This window comes from Hemitrygon akajei, unplaced genomic scaffold, assembly GCF_048418815.1.
Source record: "Hemitrygon akajei unplaced genomic scaffold, sHemAka1.3 Scf000111, whole genome shotgun sequence".
NCBI lineage: Eukaryota > Metazoa > Chordata > Chondrichthyes > Myliobatiformes > Dasyatidae > Hemitrygon > Hemitrygon akajei.
The window spans coordinates 389,945-410,644 of record NW_027331997.1 but is presented as its reverse complement, the minus strand read 5'-3'; the positions used below and the strand labels follow the sequence as shown (position 1 = coordinate 410,644).

General features: G+C 46.7%; 1 protein-coding gene across 1 annotated transcript in view; it reads right to left on the bottom strand.

The window, feature by feature from the left end:
• Window positions 1-20,700, bottom strand: part of LOC140723390 (NACHT, LRR and PYD domains-containing protein 3-like) — a 93,731-nt gene that overhangs the window by 63,613 nt on the left and 9,418 nt on the right. The window contains exons 4-9 of the mRNA XM_073037972.1: window positions 17,409-17,500; window positions 15,652-15,818; window positions 12,845-13,016; window positions 12,681-12,746; window positions 6,945-8,689; window positions 6,455-6,471 (exon numbers count right to left, since the gene is read on the bottom strand). Coding sequence (XP_072894073.1) covers window positions 6,455-6,471; window positions 6,945-8,689; window positions 12,681-12,746; window positions 12,845-13,016; window positions 15,652-15,818; window positions 17,409-17,418 — 2,177 coding nt within the window. The 5' untranslated portion in view covers window positions 17,419-17,500. The remainder of the gene's footprint in view (window positions 1-6,454; window positions 6,472-6,944; window positions 8,690-12,680; window positions 12,747-12,844; window positions 13,017-15,651; window positions 15,819-17,408; window positions 17,501-20,700) is intronic.

Below are 20,700 nucleotides of genomic sequence, written 5' to 3'. Positions count from 1 at the left end.
AGGAGGAATGGGGATGGGGAAGAGAGATCCCACAGGAGGAATGGGATGGCGAAGAGAGATCCCACAGGAGGAAGGGGGACGGGGAAGAGAGATCCCATGGGAGGAAGGGGGAAGGAGAGAGAGGGATTAACCAGGATGAAGGGGGATGGGGTTGAGAGATCGGCCAGGAGGAGGAGGGATGTGGAAGACAGTTCCCACAGGAGGATGTGGGATTGGGAAGAGAAATCTCACAGGAGGAAGGGGGATGGGGAAGAGAAATTACACAGGACAATGGAGCATGCCAAAGAGCGATCCGACAGGAAGTGGCAGGTATTCGAAACAAGGCCCTGCAGGAGTAAGGGGATGGGGAAAAGAGATCCCACAGGAGGAAGGGGGATGGGGCAGAGAGTTCCCAGAGGAGGGAGGGGGTTGGGGAAGAGAGATCCCACAGGAGGAAGCGGGATGGGGAAGAGAGATCCCTCAGGAGGAAAGGGGATGGGGAAGAGAGATCCCACAGGAGGAAGGGCGATGAGGAAAAGAGATCCCAGAGGAGGAAGGGGGATGGGGAATAGAGATCCCACAGGAGGAAGGGGGATGAGGAAGGAAGATCCCACAGGTGGATGGGGGATGGGGAAGAGAGATCCCACAGCAGGATGTTGATGGGGAGCAGAGAGTGCACAGGTGGAAGGGGATGGGGAATAGAGATCCCACAGAAGTAAGGGGATTGGGGAGAAAGATGGTGGGGAGGAGATATCCCACAGTTGGAAGTAGAATGGGGAAGAGAGATCTGACAGGAGGATGTGGGATGGGGTTGTGAGATACATGTGGAGGGACAAGACAGATCCCACAGGAAGAGGGGGCATTATGATGACCCACAGGAGGAAATGGGATGGGGAAGAGCAATCCCTCGGAAGGAAGGGGGTGGTGACAATAGATCCCACAGAAGGAATGGGAATGGGGAATACAGATCCCATAGGATGATCAGGCATGGGGACGAGAGATGAGACAGGAGGAAGTGGGTGGGGAAGCGAGATCATACAGGAGGTTGGGGGATGAGTAGGAGAGATCCCATAGGAGGAAGAGTGATGGGGAAAATAAATGCCACGGGAGAAAGGGGGACGGGGAAGAGAGATCCCATCCGATGTAGGGGATTGGGAAGAGAGATCCCACAGAACGAAGGGGGATGGGGAAGAGAGATCCCACAAGAGGATGGGGAATGGGGAAGAGAGATGTATAGGAGGAAGGGAAATGGCGAAGCAAGATCCCGTAAGAAGTGGAGGGATGGAAACAGAGCCCCCACGGGGGTCAGGTGGATGGGGAAGAGAGATCCCACTGTATGAAATGGGATATTGAAGAGAGATCCCACAGGAAGAAAGGGGTGGGGTGTTTAAATCCCACAGGAGGAAGGGAGTTGGGGAAGACAGATCCAACAGATGGAAGTGGGATGGGAACAGAGGCCCCAGAGGGTGAAAGGGGATGCGGAAGAGAGATCCCACAGGAGCATGGGGGGTGGAGAAGAGAGATTCCACTGTAGGAATGGGGATGGGGAAGAGAGATTCATCAGGAGGAAGGGAGCTGGTGATGAGAGATCCCACAGGAGGAAGTTGTATAGGGAACAGAGAGCCCACAGGAGGAAGGGAGATGGGTAGAGAGATCTCACAGCAGGAAGAGGGATGGGGAAGGGAGATCCCATAGGCGGCATGGGAGTGTGGAAGAGAGATCCCACAGGAGGAAGGGGGATGCGGAAGAGAGATCCCACAGGAGGAAGTGGGATGGGGTAGAGAGATCCCACAGGAGGAAGGGGGATGGGGAAGAGAGATCCCACAGGAGGAAGGGGGATGGGGAAGAGAGATCCCAGAGGAGGAAGGGGGATGGGGAAGAGAGATCCCACAGGAGGAAGGGGGATGGGGTAGAGAGATCCCACAGGTGGAAGGGGGATGGGGAAGAGAGATCCCACAGGAGGAAGGGGATATAGAGAGAGATTAAACAGAATGACGCGGGAAGGGGTTGAGAGATTGGCTAGGAGGAGGAGGGATGTGGAAGAGAGTTCCCACAGGAGGATGTGGGATTGGTAAGAGAAATCTCACAGGAGGAAGGGGGTTGGGGAAGTGAAATTCCACAGGACAATGGGGAATGCCAAAGAGAGATCTGACAGGAAGAAGTCGATGGGGGAGAGAGATCCCACAGGAGGAAGGTGTATGGAGAAGAGACATCCCACAGCAGGAAGGGGGATGGGGATGAGAGATCCCACAGCAGGACGGAATGGGGAAGGGAGATCCCACAGAAGGAAGGGGGATGGGGAAGAGGGATCCCACAGGAGGAAGGGGGATGGGGTAGAGAGATCCCACAGGAGGAAGGGGGATGGGGAAGAGAGATCTCACAGGAGGAAGGGAGATGGGGAAGTGAAATTCCACAGGACAATGGGGAATGCCAAAGAGAGATCTGACAGGAAGAAGTCGATGGGGGAGAGAGATCCCACAGGAGGAAGGGGGATGGGGATGAGAGATCCCACAGCAGGACGGAATGGGGAAGGGAGATCCCACAGAAGGAAGGGGGATGGGGAAGAGGGATCCCACGGCAGGAAGGGGGATGGGGATGAGAGATCCCACAGAAGGAAGCGGGATGGGGAAGAGAGATCCAACAGGAGGAAGGGGGATGGGGAATAGAGATCCAACAGAAGGAAGGGGGATGGGGGAGAGAGATCCCACACGAGGAAGGGGGATGCTGAGGAGAGATCCAACAGCAGGAAGGTGGAGTGGGATCAGAAAGCCCAGAGCATGAAAGGGGGATGGAAAAGTGAGATCCCACAGGTGGATTGCTACCCGTGCCACGTGCTAGTGAGGCTAGAAATAGGAAGATAATGCAGCTAAATACGTGGCTGAGTGGATGGTGCATGAGGGTGGGTTTCATGTTTCTGGACAATTGGGCTTTCTTCCAGGGGAGGTGGGACCAGTTCGAATTGGGCAGTTTGCACCTGAACTGGAGGGGACTAACATCCTAGCCGGTAGGTTAGCAAGTTCTGCTCCGGGGGGTTTAAACTGGTTTGCAGGGGGAGGGGGCAGAGTGTTAGAGCAGATAGTGAGGTGGAGGAGGATAAGGGTCATGCGAGGACTGCTTGTATAGACAGATATCAATGGTTTGTACGTGATAGAAATGTTCTCAGGTACATCTATTTTGATGGAAGGAGTATTGTAGGTAAGGCAGATGAGTTTAGTGCGTGGATTGGCACGATAATGATATCGACATTATTGCTATTAGTAAGACTTGGTTTGCAGGAGGGGCAGGGCTGGCAGCTTCATGTTCTGGGTTTCCGTTGTTTCAGAGGTGATAGGGCGGAGGGATGAAAGGGGGAGAAGTGGGCATTACCAGTCAAGGAGAATATCACAGCTGTGCGTAGATGGGACAGCCCGGAGGACTCGTCTACAGAGGCCATATGGGTGGAGAGTGAGGAACGGGAAAGGTGTGACCACACTAATAGGGTTGTATTATAGACCGCCCAATAGTCAGAGAGAATTGGAGGAGCAAATCTGTAGAGAGTTAGCAGACCAATGTAAGAAACAGAAAGTTGTATTCGTAGGGGATTTTAACTTTCCACATATTGACGGGGACGCCCACTCTGAGAAAGGATTAGATGGCGTGGAGTTTGTCAAATGTGTTCAGGAAAGTTTTCTAAATCAATATATTGAGGTACCAACGAGAGAGGGTGCAGTACCTGATCTCCTATTAGGGAACCAGACAGGTCAGGTGACAGAAGTATATGTAAGCAAACATTTTGGGTCCAGTGACCATAATGTCATTAGTTTCAAGATAATTATGGATAAGGATAGGACTCATCCACCAGTTAAGGTTCTGAATTGGAGAAGGACCAATTTTGTGGAAAAGAGGGAGGATATGGGAAGTGTGGATTGGGTTAAGTTGTTTTCTGGCAAGGATGTGTTTAGTAAGTGGAACGCCTTCAAGGGTGAAATTTTGAGAGTGCAGAGTTTGCATTTTCCGGCCAGGATTAAAGGCAAAGTTAACAGGCATAGGGAACGTTGGTTTACAAGTGATATTGGTGATCTGGTTAAGTAGGTGTTTAGCAGGTATAGGCAACAAGGAAGAAATGAGGTACTTGAAGAGTATAGAAAATGTAAGCGAATACTAAAGAAGGAAATCAGGAAGGCAAAAAGGAGACATGAGGTTGCTTTGGCAGATAATGTGAAGGTAAACCCAAAGGGTTTCTACAAGTATATTGAGAGTAAAAGGATAGTAAAGGACAAAATTGGTCCCCTAGAAGATCAGAGTGGTCGTCTATGTGTGGAGCCTCACGAGATGGGGGAGATCTTAAACAGGTTTTTTGCATCAGTGTTTACTCAGGAAACTGGCATAGCGTATATGGAATTAAGGCAAACAAACAGTAGTGTCATGGAACATATAGAGATTAAAGAGGAGGTGTTGCTTGCTGCCTTACAGTGAATACAGGTAGTTAAATCCCCCGGGCCTGACATGATTTTTTCTCGGACCTTGAGAGAGACTAGTGTAGAAATTGCAGGGGCCCTGGCAAAAATATTTAAAATGTCCTCAGCCACGGGTGCGGTGCCGGAGGATTGGAGGGTAGTTCATGTAGTTCCGTTGTTTGAAAAAGGCTCCAAAAGTACACCAGGTAATTACAGGCCAGTGAGCCTGACATCGGTATTAGGTAAATTATCAGAAGGTGTTCTGAGAGATCGGATATACAAGGATTTGGACAGCCAAGGGCTGATAAAAGATAGTCAACATGGCTTTGTGTGTGGTAGATCATGTTTAATGAATCTTGTAGTGTTTTTCGAGGAGGATGTTGTCTGCATGAACTTTAGTAAGGCCTTTGACAAGGTCCCACGTAAGAGGTTAGTTCAGAAAGTTCAGACACGAGGTATCCATGGAGAGGTTGTAAACTGGATTCGAATTGGCTGTGTGGGAGAAGACAGAGAGTGGTAGTGGATGATTGCTTCTCAGACTGGAGACCTGTGACTAGTGGTATGCCTCAGGGATCTGTGCTGGGACCATTGTTGTTTGTTGTCTATATCAATGATGTAGATGATAATTTGATAAATTGGATCCGCAGGTTTGTGGATGACACTAAGATGGATGCGTTGTGGACAGCGAGGAAGGCTTTCAAAGCTTGCAGAGGGATCTGGACCAACTGGAAAAATGGGCCAGAAAATGGCAGATGGAATTTAATGCAGACAAGTGTGAGGTGTTCCATTTTGGAAGGACAAATCAAGGTACGACATACACAATAACGGTAGGGCACTGAAGAGTGTGGAGGAACAGAGGGATCTGGGGGTTCAGATACATAAGTCCCTGAAAGTGGCGTCACAGGTGGACAGGGTTGTAAAAAAGGCTTTTGGCATCCTGGCATTCATAAATCAAAGTACTGAGTATAGGAGTTGGAATATTATGGTGAGGTTGTATAAGGCATTGGTGAGGCCAAATTTGGAGTATTGTGTGCAGCTCTGATCACCGAACTGTAGGAAGGATATCAGTAAGTTTGAAAAAGTGCAGAGAAGACTTACTAGGATGTTGCTGGGTGTGCAGGAGTTGAGTTACAAGGAAAGATTGAACAGGTTAGGACTTTATTCCTTGGAGCGTAGAAGAATGAGGGGAGATTTGATAGAGGTTTACAAAATTATGAGGGTATAGACAGGGTAAATGCGAATAGGCATAGATTAGGAGAGATACAAATGAGAAGACATGGCTTCAGTGTGAAAGGGGAAAGGTTTAGGGGGAGCATTAGGAGGAACTTCTTCACTCAGAGGGTGGTGAGAGTGTGGAACGAGCTGCCATCTGATTTGGAAAATATGGACTCACTCTTAAGCTTTAAGAATACATTGGATAGATACATGGATGGGAGAGGACTGGAGGGTTATGGACTGGGTGCAGGTCAATGGGACTAGCAGAATAAGGTTTTGGTACAGACTAGAAGGACTGAATGGCTTGTTTTCTGTGCTGTAGTGGTCTATGATTTTATGATTCTATGGGGAGGAGAGTTCCCACAGGCGAAATGGGGATGGGAAAGAGAGATCACAAAGGAGGAAGGGGATGGGGAAGTGAGATCCCACAGGAGGAAGAGGGATGGGGAAGAGAGAACCCAAAGGAGGAAGGGATCACACAGGAGGAAGGGGATGGGGAAGAGAGATCCCACACGGGGAAGGGGGATGGGGAAGAGAGATTCCACAGGATGAAAGGGGGATGGGGAGAAGAGATCTAACAGGAAGGCGGGGGGGTGTGTGGGTTGTGTGGAAAAGACATCCCACAGGAGGATGAGGAAAGAGTAATAGAGAGCCTACAGGAGGAATGGGGGTGTGTGCAAGATTCCAAAGAATGGAAGGGGGATTGGGATGAGAGGTCCCACGGGAGGATTCCAAGGGTAAACGATAATCCTACAAGACGAGAGGATGCAGAAATTTTTTGTATGTGTGTGTTGGGTCTGAACAGAGGCCCAGAGGAGATGCACCCTCGCTCTTTGCGTATCTGGAAGTGAGCAAAGTCACACACGGGGAAGGGCAGGGGAGGACAATCTCACAATGGTATTTCTTTCCTTCTCACTGGGACAGTCTGCTGACAGTCTCTTGTCCCTCACCGGGAAGGGGGTGTGAATCTCTGACCCACCTGCTGCAGTCAGTGTCGGTCTGGGTGTCAGTAACAGTGAGAAGGAACATTGTCAATGGACGGGTCACAGGCAGCGAGAAACACGGCCATTCCTGTGATTTACTACCATTAAACCAATGGTCGTTGTTCACTGATCTGATGAAGTCTCCAACATCCCTTCACAAGGAACCAAAGAACCCTCCTGTCCTTGGGGAATTACTGACCGATCCCCTGGGCATTTGTCATAATTCTTCTCAATCTGATTTACTACAAATTTACCGAAATTCCTTTCCATTGAAACAACACAATGGAACAGTTTCACAGTTCAGAGTGAGAGATAAATCAAGTTACCTCAACTCCTGGCACTTGTGCAGCCCGGGTCCCAGCCGCTGGATTCCTTCACACTGAATGTGGCAGCCCTGCAGGTCGAGGTGTTTTATTGTATCACAGAGTCCGATGACATGAGACAGGACCGCGCAGTCAATCGGGGTCAGTGTCATTCCACTGAATGAAAGTGTTTCCACAGATCCCAGTATGGCCTGAGCCAGGCCACGATTCTGAGACTCAAACAGGTAGTGCAATGTGTTCAGGAGGCTCCTTTTACCAGCTTCATTCCTCGTGTTTCCACTCTGGCGTTTAACCTCCTCCTTCACCCAGTCAATCACCCGGCAGGTTGTTTGATGAGGAAATGGACCCAGAAACTCCTCCAGGCCCCGAGCTGTCATTGGGGAGGAGAGACCAGCAACAAAACGGAGAAATACCTCAAATCGCCCATCTGTCGTGTTGTGGGCTTTAGTGAGGAACTTCAGGATATCCCCGGGATGTGGATTCAGGAATTGTGCGACTGCAGCTACAAACTCTTGGATGGTGAGGTGTGGGAATGTGTACACCACACTCTGGGCAGAATCCTCTCTCTCCAAAAGCTCCATCAGGAATCCGGACAGGAACTGGGAAGGCTGCAGATTGTAGTTGATCAAATCTCCATGTGTAAACACAATCTTCTTCTCAGACACTCCTCTGTAGGCCATCTGACCAACCCTGAGTAACACATCACGGGGGCTCTCAATCTCACGGCCGTGGTTTTTCAGGATGTTGTAAATATAGTAGGAGTACAGTTGGGTGATGGTTTTGGGAACTCGCTGTGGGTCCCTGACTCTTTGTGTGAAGAAGGGGCCCAGTGCCAGAGTGAGGATCCAGCAGTAGGAGGGGTTGTAGCTCATGGTGTACAGGATCTCGTTCTCCTTCACGTGTTTGAAAACAGCTTCTGCCACCGTCCGATCTTCAAAATACCTGATGAAATATTCCTTCCGTTCTTCACCAACAAATCCCAGGATTTCAGCCCAGACACTGATGTCTGCCTTTTCCAATAAATGTAACGCAGTGGGACGGGTGGTCACCAGCACTGAACACCCTGGGAGCAGCTTGCCCTGGATTAAACTGTACACAATGTCAGACACGTTGCACTTGAATTCAGGATCTGTGTACTGTGATTCTGTGTCTCTCCGACCATCAACAAAGTTAATTTTGTCCTTGAATTCATCCAATCCGTCAAATATGAACAGCAGTCCCTCTGTGTGTTTCCAGACCTTTCCCAGAATATTCCCAAAGTAAGGATACTGATGCAGAATCAGTTCTTTCAGGTTTATTCTGCAGTTAATGGAGTTTAAATCCCGGAATTTGAAACTGAAGACAAACTGGAATTGTTGGTATATCTTCCCCGTGGCCCAGTCATAAACGATCTTTTGTACCATTGTTGTTTTCCCAATCCCTGGGACTCCGGCCACTGCTGCAGACATCCCGGATTTGTTTCTAAAGACAGATCTTTTCAATTTTTGAACAAAGCTCTTCTTGAATAACTGATCAGTCCGGATTTTTTCCAGCTTACCACGGAGATCTTTTTCTCTCCACTCCTCGTGGTCTCTGCCTCTTGCCAGCAGCTCATGTTCCACCAGTCTCCGATCTCGAACAGTAGAAATGACCGTGAGCTCAGCGTATCGATCAACCAGCAGGAAAACCTTCACCTTCTCCCTCATCAGGATCGTGTTCACTCTCAGTTTTTCAGTCTGTGTCCACAGAGTCTCCATGTGTTCCCTTCGAACATCTTATGACGGACAGAAATAGGTTGTCAATGCCTGATCTGATGAACATGGAGCTCACAACATATTTTCTTTAATAAAAAAATACTCGTTAAAGACACTGTTTGGGTGAAATCGGGTGATCAGAGATTAGAGTGTCTGAAAGTGAAAGACGGCCCAGAAACATTTCTGATCTGATTCAGATCCGCTGTTAAAGGCTCCACTCTCCCCTCTGTTGGTAGTTTGCAGATTCCCCGGTGTTCCAGCGAGCACCAAGTGCACACGTGATTCTGGAGAGGAGAGTGTTGTGTGGAGCGGGTGGTTTCACTGCTTTCACTGCTCAGCTTCTGCTGAACTGTGCAACCCTGCAGAGGGTAACAGTGGGGGGTGAGGGGGGCATTTACTTGCTCTACTGACTTTTACTTCTCTCACAATGGACCCCATGTTCTTGACACTCCTTTAGGATGAAGCTGTCAGTACTGAGCCACAGAAAAGGAACATAATTTTAGTTTCCTTTTCCAGGCTGAGCCAGTCACAATGTGACACACCCCACACTGGTCTACAGTCTCTTATTCTCCGAGGAGCTGGTACATGAACTCAGGCAATTCCCCGGTGATGTGCGGAAGAGCGGGAAGCTGAAGAGGATGGCAGCGGTAATAGGGAACTCTAAAGTCAGGAGGACAGGTCGGCGATTCTGTGCACACCGATGGTACTTTGCCTCTCAGGTGCCATCGTCCGAAATGTTTCTGGACGCGTCCACAATATCCTGAGAAGGGCGGTTGAGCAGCCAGAAGTCGTGACAAACATTGGTAACAACAATATAGGAAAAGCAAAGGGAGGAGGTCTGGAAAACCGAACACAGGGGGTTAGGAAAAAAGCTGAGGAACAGGACCTCAAAAGTAGTGATCTCAGGATTGCTGCCTGTGCCACCCGACAGTGGCAATAGGAATAGAATGAGGTGGCAGAGAAATGTGTGGCAGAGCATTTGGAGCAGGGGGCAGGGATTCAGATTTCTGGATAATTGGGACCACTTCCGGGGTAGGTAGGACCTGTACAAAAGGCACGGGTTACACGTGAATCCGATGAGGACCAATATTCTTCCGGGCAGATTTACTGGAGCTGTTGGGAGTGTTTTAACCTAAAATGGTCGGGGGACTGGAACTAGGATAATAGAGCTATGGATGAACCCGCAGTTTTACAAGTAGATGATGGGTTTAACATGAATGTAAGAAAGGACAAGCCAATGACTGGGTTCAAATACAAACAGAGCAAAGTGTTAAATTGTACCGCATAGACAAAATTCAAAAGGCGCAGATGGAGAACTGAACACATTGCATGTAAATGCATGCAGCATTTAGAATAAGGTGGACGAACTCTTGGCGGAGTTAGAGATTGGTTGGTATAATGTTGTGGGCATCAATGAGTCGTGGCTGAAAGAAGACCATAGTTGGAAGCTTAACATTAAAGGATAAACGTCTTATCGAAAGGACAGGCAGGAAGGCATAGTCGGTGGTGGTGTGGCCGTGTTGGTTCAAGATGGAGTCACATCTTGATAAAGAGGTTACATCGGGTTAGAGAATGTTGAATCTTTGTGGGTGGAGATAAGAAGCTACAGGGGTTAAAAAAAGCTTTATGGGAATCTTATATCAGCCTGCAAATAGTAGCGAAGGTGTGGGGTTGAGATTGCAAAGGGAGCTGGGAAAGGCGTGTCATCAAGGTGATGACATAATTCAATATGCACGGGGAATTAGAAAATCAAACAAACTTCAGGAGTCGGATCACAGGAGAGGGAATTTATTGAATACCTACGAGAGAGCGTTTTAGAGCAGCTTGTGCTTGAGACTACTCAGGAAAATTCTGTCTTTGATTGGGTGTTATGTAATAGCTCAGATCTTATAAGGGAGCTTAATGCAAAAGAACACTGAAATGGTAGTGATCATAATATGAGTGAATTCATACTGCAGTTTGAGAGGGAGAAGCATAACTTATGTTATCTGTATCGCTATGGAATAAAGCGAATTACAGAGGCACGAGAGAGAAGCTTACCCAGGTAGATTGGAGAAGAATACTAGTGGAGATAACGGCACAGCAGAGATGTTTGAAACTTCGGGGAATAGGTCTCAAATTGCAGGATAGATACGGCCCACGGAGGAAGAAGTTCTCAAGTGTCACGTGCAGGCAACCATGGTTGACAAAGGAAGTTAAGGATTGCATAAAAGCCAAGGAAAGGGCATGCAAGATAACAAAAGTGAGGGAAAGTTGGATGAATAGAAAACTTTTAAAATCCAACAAAAGGCAACTAAAAAAGCGATAAGAAGGGAAAAGATGAAATGTGAGGGCAGAAAAGCCAATAATATAAAGCAGGATAATAAACACTTTTTTCAGGAATATGAAGAGTAAAAGGGAGGTGAGAGTTGATAGTGGAACACTGGAAAATGATGTCGGTGAGATAGTAATGGTGGACAAACAAATGGCAGAATAGCTTAATGTGTGCTTTGCATATATCTTCACTGTGGAAGATGCTATCAGCATGCAGTGGTCTGCGAGTGACAGGCAGTAGGAGTGAGTGCCATTGCTATTTCAAAAGAAAAAAGTTCCCGGCATACTGAAAGCTCTTAAGGTGCATAGTCAGCTGGGCCAGATGGACTACATCCCAGAGATCTGAGAGAGGTTGCTGAAGGGATGACGGATGGATTGGTCATGATCTTTGAAGAATCACTTGATTCGGGCATGGTCCCGGAGGACTGGAAGATTGCAATTGTCACTCTAGTCTTTAAGAAGGGGGGAAGGCAAAGGAAGGAAAATTATAGGCCAGTTAGCCAAACCTCAGCGGCTGGGATAGAGTTGGAGTCTCTTACTAAGGTTGTGGTTTCGAGGTACTTTGAGACTAATGACAAAATAAGTCAGCAATGGTTCTGTTAGATTTCATGGTGGAAGTAAGAAGCAGGCTGGACAAAGGAGAGTCAGTGGATGCCATTTACTTGGATTTTCAGAAAGCATTTGATGAGGTGCCGCACACGAACCTGATTAACCAGATAAAATCTACGACGTCACAGGAAAGATACTGGAAGGTGGAGCGGAATTGCTGACAGGCAGCAGGCAGCGAGTGGGAATAAAAAGGGCCTTTTTCTGATTGACTGCCAGTGACTGGTGGTGTTCCTCAGGGATCATTATTGGGACCGCTGCTTTTCAGATTGTCAATTATTTAGATGATGGAATAAATGTATTTGTGGCAAAGTTTGCGGATGATACAAAGATAGGTGGAGAGGTAGGTACAGCGATTGCAACAGGACAGAGGCCGACGGGAATGTCCGTTTATCAAACTCACAGAGGCCTCCGGGTACAGATCCCGAGATTGGGAAGGTGCCGGGTGTTGTGACAAATGCAAATTGCTTCCTGTCCTCCAGCCACAGCAACAAAAACCTGTCTCCCAGACTCTGACCATCTCTAAACAGGCCTCTAAAGAGACGTATTCAGACTCTCAGTGTGAAATAACAACAAAAACCTGTCTCCCAGACTCTGACAGTCTCTAAACAGGCCTCTAAAGAGACGTATTCAGACTCTCAGAGTGAAATAACAACAAAAACCTGTCTCCCAGACTCTGACAGTCTCTAAACAGGCCTCTAAAGAGACGTATTCAGACTCTCAGTGTGAAATAACAACAAAAACCTGTCTCCCAGACTCTGACAGTCTCTAAACAGGCCTCTATAGAGAAGTAATCAGACTCTCAGTGTAAAATAACAGCAAAAACCTGTCTCCCAGACTCTGACAGTCTCGAAACAGGCCTCTATGGAGACGTATTCAGACTCTCAGTGTGAAATAACAACAAAAACCTGTCTCCCAGACTCTGACAGTCTCTAAACAGGCCTCTAAAGAGACGTATTCAGACTCTCAGTGTAAAATAACAACAAAAACCTGTCTCCCAGACTCTGACAGTCTCGAAACAGGCCTCTAAAGAGACGTATTCAGACTCTCAGAGTCAAATAAAGACTTTAAGGTTTCCGTTCCATCGCTTACCTTCCAGATGCGGGGGCACTTCAGATAAACCCCGCTCGGTGTCCATGTAGGCGAATTGGCCGTCACCTGTTGAAACAGATTAACCTGCATGAAGTCTGTTCTGTGTAATACTGTAAATTCATCAGCATTTACATCTGTAACACACAGTGTATTGTTCACCGTACCTCGTTCCCGTATTTCATTCAATATTCTGCTCAGCTTCGGTAAATGGTGATGTAGTTTCACAAAGGATTCCCACATCACCCTCCGGGCCCCGGAGCCCTTCTCCATCACCAGATCCAGGAAGAGTTTGGAAGCGCCCGCTCGGTTTCCCTTCTCCGCGAGCTCAGTCACGCTCTGTAATGAACAATGGGAAATATATTGAGGAACGGAGGGATGGGTTCAAATCTACCCTGAACATGGACTGACCTGGCACATTCTGCTCGTCACAGATCACTGACAGCAATTGTTCGTAGCAGGAAAAAGAATTTAAAAGAAGTTAGCGTGGCCAGTGATGACTTTCTGAACGCCACAGATTGCGGGGTACTTATCCACTTGGCAAGGTTTAAAAGGAGCAGACATAGTGTGAGTGAGCCAGAGATAGGTAGGTTATTGAGGCTTTGTGTCAGAGAGGGTTCAGTGAGGAGAGGCGGAGGATTTAGGTCGATCTTGGGTAATATTTCCCTTCTCTGTTTCACTGTTAGAACAGTGGGAATGCCAGGCAGCATAGTGGGATGCTCTTCCTACAGGGTGCGGCAAGTCAGGGAGACCTCCAGTGTCCCTGACAACTGCACCTTCGGGAATTTCATCCAGCTGCAGCTTCTTACAGACCGTGCTGAGGAATTGGAGCTGGAGCTGGATAAACCCGGGATCACTCGGGAGACTGAGAGGTTGACTGACAGACTTTACAGGGAGGGAGCTATACCCAAGGCGCAGAACACAGGAAACTGGGTGACTGTCAAGAGGGGGAAGGGAACAGGCAGCCACTACAGGAAACTCCTTGTAACTGGTATACGGATTTCTGTTTCGGGGTATGGTCTCACAGAGGAAAGCCACGGTGATTATGCCTCTGACTCTGAGTTTGGCTTTGTGACTCAGAAGGGATGAGAAGTGCTGATCTGCACTGACAGGGGGAATTCAATGGTCAGGAGAACAGACTGGAGATTCTATTTACGAGAACAGGATTTTTGGATGGTGTCTTGCCAAGGTCAGTAATATCTCATATCGACTCTGAAAGTTTCTTAAGGGCAGGATGAGCAGGTCTTGGTCCACGTTGGTACAAATGACAAGAGTAGGAAGTGTGATGAGATCCTGCAAAGTGATACAGATCCAAAATTTCTTGAAAGTGTTGTCGAAGGTAGATGACGTTGTAAAGCTTTTTGGACATGGGGCTTCATAAATCAAAATATTGAATACAGAAGTTGGAATATTATGTCGAAGTTGATGTTGCAGAGGCTAATTTGAAGCAATGTGTACATCTACCTCCCGGAATGATATCAATAAGATTGAACGAATGCAGAATAAAATACAGATTGTTACCAGGAGTTGAGGATCTGAGATATAGAGAAAGTGTGAATAGGTTAGGACATTATTCCATAAAGTGTAGGAGGACCATGAGAAATGTGAAAGAGATATACACGTTTATAAAAGGTATAGAGAGAGTTATTGCGAAAATGCATTTATTACTGAGGTTGGGTGGGACTGGAATTAGAGATCATAGGGTAATGATGACAGGTGAAAGGCAATATGAGGGGGAACTTGTTCACTCAGAGGTTGCTGAAGAGCGCGGAACGTGCTGCCATCTTAATTAGTCGATGTACATTCGAGTTGATAATTTATGATCAGTTTGGATGTTCATTCAATGGGGGAGTTATGGATGTCTCCAGTCCGGGTTCAGATCAATGGGACTAAGCAGATGATAGGTCGGTGTGGACAAGATGGGCAGAAGAGCCTGTTGCTGTACTGTAGGGTTTGATGACTATGACTAGGTGAAACTATGGCCGGGTCACTGTTGATTTTCGCCAGGGTAATCCCTGGTGAACCGCAGCAGCTTCACCCTTCACTGCCAGGCTCCACGAGGGGTCCAGTGCCAGCCAACAGCTGGAAACTGGCAGTGAGGAGCAGCCAGCAAACTCAGGACTATTGTGCGTGTGTGACAGACCAAAGCCAACTGGTGGTAATGTTGAGTAAGAAGTATGGACTGAAATTGTCAGCTGCCTCACGTGGTATATAGTGTTTGGTATGGTGTCTGGCTCTTCACTAATATTCATTCTGGGTGGCAATAGGTGAATGCACTCCAGTAGCACAAGGACCATTGGAAAGCTGTTTCCTTGTAATTCTATGTTAGCTGTAGATGTTTGGAATATTTTCAGTGGCACCAATGTTGCACTTCCCATGTTAACAGTAAATGCTGCGGTAATTACAAACTCAAATTGGAAGTCACAAGGAACAAAAGGTAACAGAAACATGAGGCATGTTGGGATATTGATCAAAATAAGGGCCAGCAGTTCAAATGAGAGACGATAGTCAGTGTTGCCTGAGTTGAAAATGGGGTTGAAGGTAGACTGAGAATGAGCTGAGAAATATGTCCCTATATATTTGATTTGTGGGAAACCCGTGGGTCATGAGAAGAACACAGACTGGTGAATGGCCATTAAGGTCGAACATTGGGAAGATGATGTGATGTCAGACTGAGTGGTGTAAAGTGGTTCTCTGTCCACTTGCAATGTCCGTCAAGTGTCACATCACTAAAGTCACCTGTCAATCATTGCCTGTATCCTAATCTGTCTATAAATGAATGTGATCAGAAAACTGGAGAGAGGCTTGTATTGGTTAATAAAAGTTCAGGGTTTTCGCAGATGAAAACTCTTTTCTTGATGTTCACCACAAGCATTACAGGATTTTCACTGCCCAGAGGTGCCGTTACACCGGTTCTGTCGGTCTGTGATTGATTCAGTAGAATCTACACTCAGCCTATGTTCCAACCACTTACGTGATACTCTCGCTCATTGAAATGATGATCATGAGTTAACATGAAACCGACTCCCTCCACACCCTCCTCAATCGCCTGCTCCAGTCGCTCCATGTAGAATCTCGTCAACTGGAACAGTTGGTGTTCGTCACAATTTGTCAGGAAGGCGGAGATGGCGGAGTTCAGATCTGTAGTCGGTCATAGAACATAAAGTAGTACAGTGTACCATGCGTATGCGGACACGATGCCAATTTAAACCAATCCCATCTTCAGGAACACGGTCAATATCCCTCCGTTCCCGGCCTACTCATGAGTTCAAACGCCTCCCAGACGCTGCTAGGTATCTGTTTCCAGTCCCTCCCTCGGCAGTTCATTCCAGACACCGATCACTCTCTGTGGAAAACATGCATCCTAAATCCCCTTTAAACTTTACCATCTAAACTTAACCTGTTACCTCAGGTTTTTGTGGTGAAACTCGTCTGCACCCTCTACAGACCCTCCACATCATTCTCAATTTGTGCACAATACTGAAATTGTCTCTTAACCAACGCGTATCCAGTTACAGTCTAACTTTAACAAATACCTCAACTCATCGTTAGCACACTACCAATTGTGTTGCCACCTTCAGGGAGCTATGCACATCCATCACAAGACCCGACAGTACATCAATCTTATTATCAGTCCCAACATTCACTGTGCACATTGCTCGCGAATTTGATTTCTCAAAATGCAACTTCTCACATTTACCTGAATTATCTGTACTTGGTGACTCTCTGTTCCTATTTCTAACTGGATGCTGAACACTTTGACGACAGTCCCAAAGTTATTCAACTCCTCCAACTCTGTAAATCAACGAATAAGTCCACCCAGTATATCATATGATTAACCTATTTGATTCACACACACGACGCATGGCGAAACAGTGATCCTTGCGGACACGACTTTTCACAGACCTTCAGCCTGAACAACGCTCCTCTAGTGCTGACTCCATTTTATGTACCCAAGACGACTTTGAAATCAATTTACAGATTCTCAGCCCGAAACGTTGAAGGTTATTTTTTCTCTATAGGTGCTTCCTGACCTGCTGAGTTCCTCCAGCATTTTGTACGGTGCCCTCTCCACTTATTATTTTGTTTTACTTTAATCCTATTTGCCAAGGACATTTAATTGCTTCAGTAGCCCCCCCCCCGATTCCCTGTGTACAATTTCTCTTGTTCACTGTCTCCTGCACCCAGCCCATCCTCCCTCAATATAACGTTCTTTAACTCGGCCACGGGGAACAGACACCGGGAACTCCCCTCATCTCCATTGGGCAACAACCCGTTAATTTGGGGGAAAATTCACCATTGCCCTTCCAAACAGAAAACACCATCTGTTTCTCTCAATGGCTGTCGGAGGCATTTCCCACATCAGGGCGTACCAAATGCTGACGGAAATTCTATCTGTTCCCTCGACTGTTACATTGCCCGCTGTTGTATTCCTGTCTGAGTGTTACCCACTCCCAGCTTATTCAGGGGCTCCTTCTCCTTTCTCTCAGGTGAAGATTTGCCTGGTGAGCGGAGTGATTCGACCATTCCCGTTGTTAGGTCCCTGCGCTGGAGCTGGTAAATTGTTCCAGTGCTCAAAGTCGCTTTACCAGGTGGAACAATGACCCCGTTTGATGGCACTTTCTTTCTGCCCCATTGTCGCCCAAGTTTATCCCTCTGAACTATTGATAATTTGACTACACGTGCACCATAAGGACAGAGTTTTAATGAGAAAGAGCTCAGTGAGCATACCTGTGTCCATTCTGAGTCTGACTGAGGTTGGTTGATTGTCGTCTTCTTGTCTGCCCTCTGGGTGGCAGAAAGCACCACCTGCTGGCAATGACCTGAATTACACAAATAAAGGAGTGAGTCAGTTACTCTGCCCTTCATAATTTAAACCATGTTTGTAAAGTCACTACTCACTCTCCTACATTCCAGGGAGCAAATGGAGATTGGAACAAAGACCTCCAACTGAACACAAAGTTCAAGAAGATAGCAAGGAAATATAAGGAAACTTTCTTAAAGGAGCGATGCACTGAAGCTGAAGAAGCCAACAGAATTGGAAAAAGAAACACAAGAGACCTTTTGCTGAATGTTAGGGAAATCAAAGGAACATTTCATGTAAAATGAGCGTAGGAAAAGACAAAGAAGGGAAAGACCTTTCAGAAGCAGAGGACATCAAATGGAGTTGGCAGGAACACACAGAAGAATTGCAGAAAGATCCAACAGCGAAGCCACCTGCAATCACTCCTTCATCGATCTAGAGCCAGGCATTCTGGAAAGTGAAGTCGAATGGGTGATAGAAAACATCGCCAATAATAAGGCTGCAGGATGTGATAGGAGTCCAGTTGAATTGTTTAAAACTCTAGAAGGTGATGCTGTAAATGTGTTGCATACAATTTTCCAGCAGATCTGGGGAAAAAATAGCAACAACAATGACCTTTAAGCTGGATTAAGATCTGTTTTTATCCCCATACCCAAGAAGGGAAATGTAAAGGATTGTTCAAATTACCGAACATTTTCATAAGCTAGAAAGGTAATTCTAAAGATCGAGCAAGCAATACTCCAGCAATATATGGAACCCAAACTGCCAGATGTACAAGCTGGTTTTAGAAGAGGCAGAGACACCAGAGCAAATTGCAAACCCATGCTGGATAATGGAGAAATCAAGAGACTTCCAGAAAAGTATTTATCTGTGTTTTATTTACTACTCTAAAGCCTTCAACAGTGTGGACCATAATAAACGACAGCAAATCCTTAAGGAAATGGGGATACCTGGACATCTGCTCTGCTTTATGTGAAACTCAGATAATTTGACCACATCAAGAGAAGACAGTATTCCATGTTGGGTAAAATAGAAGGTAAAGGAAGGAGAGGACAACAGAGGTGACGATGGCTAGATAATACTATCAGTCAATGAGCCTGACCTTGTGGAATCTTGGATAGGCAGTTTCCAACAAGGCAGCTTGGTGTGCAGTAACGCTGTTTTATTTCACTGTATTCATCGGCTTTCATGTATGGTTGACTGACTATTGAATTTGAACATAAATTGGACAATGATTGTATCATAAACAATATACAATAATAAATACAATTGTTTTCAGTCAATATCAGACTTGTAAGTGTTGCATTTTGTCCCTCAGATAAATCGCTCATGCAGACAGGGAGCAACCATGTTCCAAGCATCTGACCCCAAAACACCCAGTGGGACAGACTGCTGGCCCGAGGTGGGTCTGTTTACTCCGTTGTTTAAACCCAGACACCTCAAACAAAAGGCAGCCACCGGTTCCCTCCAACCCATTGTGTCATATAGAAAGATCGTGAATTGTTCTCAAAATCACTCAACACCGCACTTGCAGGTTAACACTTTACCGGTGTCCACTACACATATACTGAAGCCTTCTTCAACCTCGCCACTTCAGAAGAGATAAACCCCCTGTTCTCCCACTTCAATCGTTGCCCTTACAGCTCTGCCAACTCCTTGGCGAGAAAGAGCAGCATTAAAAAAACGAGCTTGTTGGCTCATTCCCGGGAGTTTTGTTAGGAAACACATGGTGGGGTCTATGGAGGGAACCCCTTAATGATGAAACGCATATCCCCATTGGTTGGTATGCTAAATTGGCACTTGCTGTCACCAATGAGGGATAAGTGAATTTCACAGCGCTTCACGAGAGATCCCGGGCACGCGCAGCATTTTTAAATCGTCTCAACATCAGCCCGAGAGCGCGAGGGTGACGATGCTTCACGAGAGGGCGCACGTGGGCAGTGGGCGGGGAGCTGTTGCGCGCGGTAGACTGTAGAGTAAGTAACAGGGAACGGGGAGCACGGCCCTCGGTCCCGTACCGTGCTGGCCAGGTCACGTCTTAGGAAGGCGGGCTCTGTCGTGGGCAAAGGACTGGAGAGTTTAACATCGGTAGCTGAACGAAGGGCGCTGAGTAGGCTACGGTCAATTATGGATAACTCTGAACATCCTCTACATAGCACCATCCAGAGACAGAGAAGCAGTTTCAGTGACAGGTTACTATCGATGCAATGCTCCTCAGACAGGATGAAGAGGTCAATACTCCCCAATGCCATTAGGCTTTACAATTCTACCTCCAGGACTTAAGAACTTTTTAAAGCTATTAATGCTTTTTGAGACGGTGATTTAGATGCATATCATATTTTTTTACTGAGTTAAGTATTGTATGTAATTGCTGTAGTTTTGCTACAGCAAGTGTATGGGACATTGGAAAAAAAAGTTGAATTTCCCCATGGGGATGAATAAAGTATCTATCTATCTATCTATCTATCTATCTATCTATCTGTCTAAAGAAACTGCGCTCTGAATGGAATCAAGGCTTTACTTTCACTGGTTAGTGAGCAGAAAGATTTGCTGACTCCCGCGATTAACACCGGCAAAACAATAGGAGGGTGAGAGGTGGAGTGAGGGGGAGGGGAAACTGTTGCTCCTTTTCACTACATGATGCCCTGTCCACAGCCAATCCTTCCACAGTCTCTCTGAACATTGCATCTACCTTAATATCAACTCCTCCATCATCTTGCCCAACACCTGCTTCCTATCCCGATATGACTGACTATAAACCGACTTCGGAAGCTATAGCAGTGCTGGCCGCAAGGACATTTATTCAACTTAAGTACAGTTATAACCCATGCTTTGGCACAAGATCAAATGGGAACATTGCAAAATCTATTTCTGCTTAATCACAGATTCATAGGTTCTGAAAATTTATTAGTAGAAAAGTACTTGATGACGACAGGGTATGTAAATGTTTATTATTGGTTGGCATTTGCTAGTTAGGTCTGAATGAAATGTGGTGCTGGGACATTTGGCTTCAAGAGGGTTTGCTCTTAGCAGAGGCTTGCACGACGATATACTCGAGGGCAAGTATATCATTGGAGCTTGCAATAGACAGAGGAGTCAATGACATGTTGCTGTAGTTCACGGTAATTCCACATTTCTGCAGCCACTACAGCATGAAGCACTGCGGCGTCTTATAAAGGGAGGAAATAGTCAACGCATTTTGAGATTATTGTGACCTAA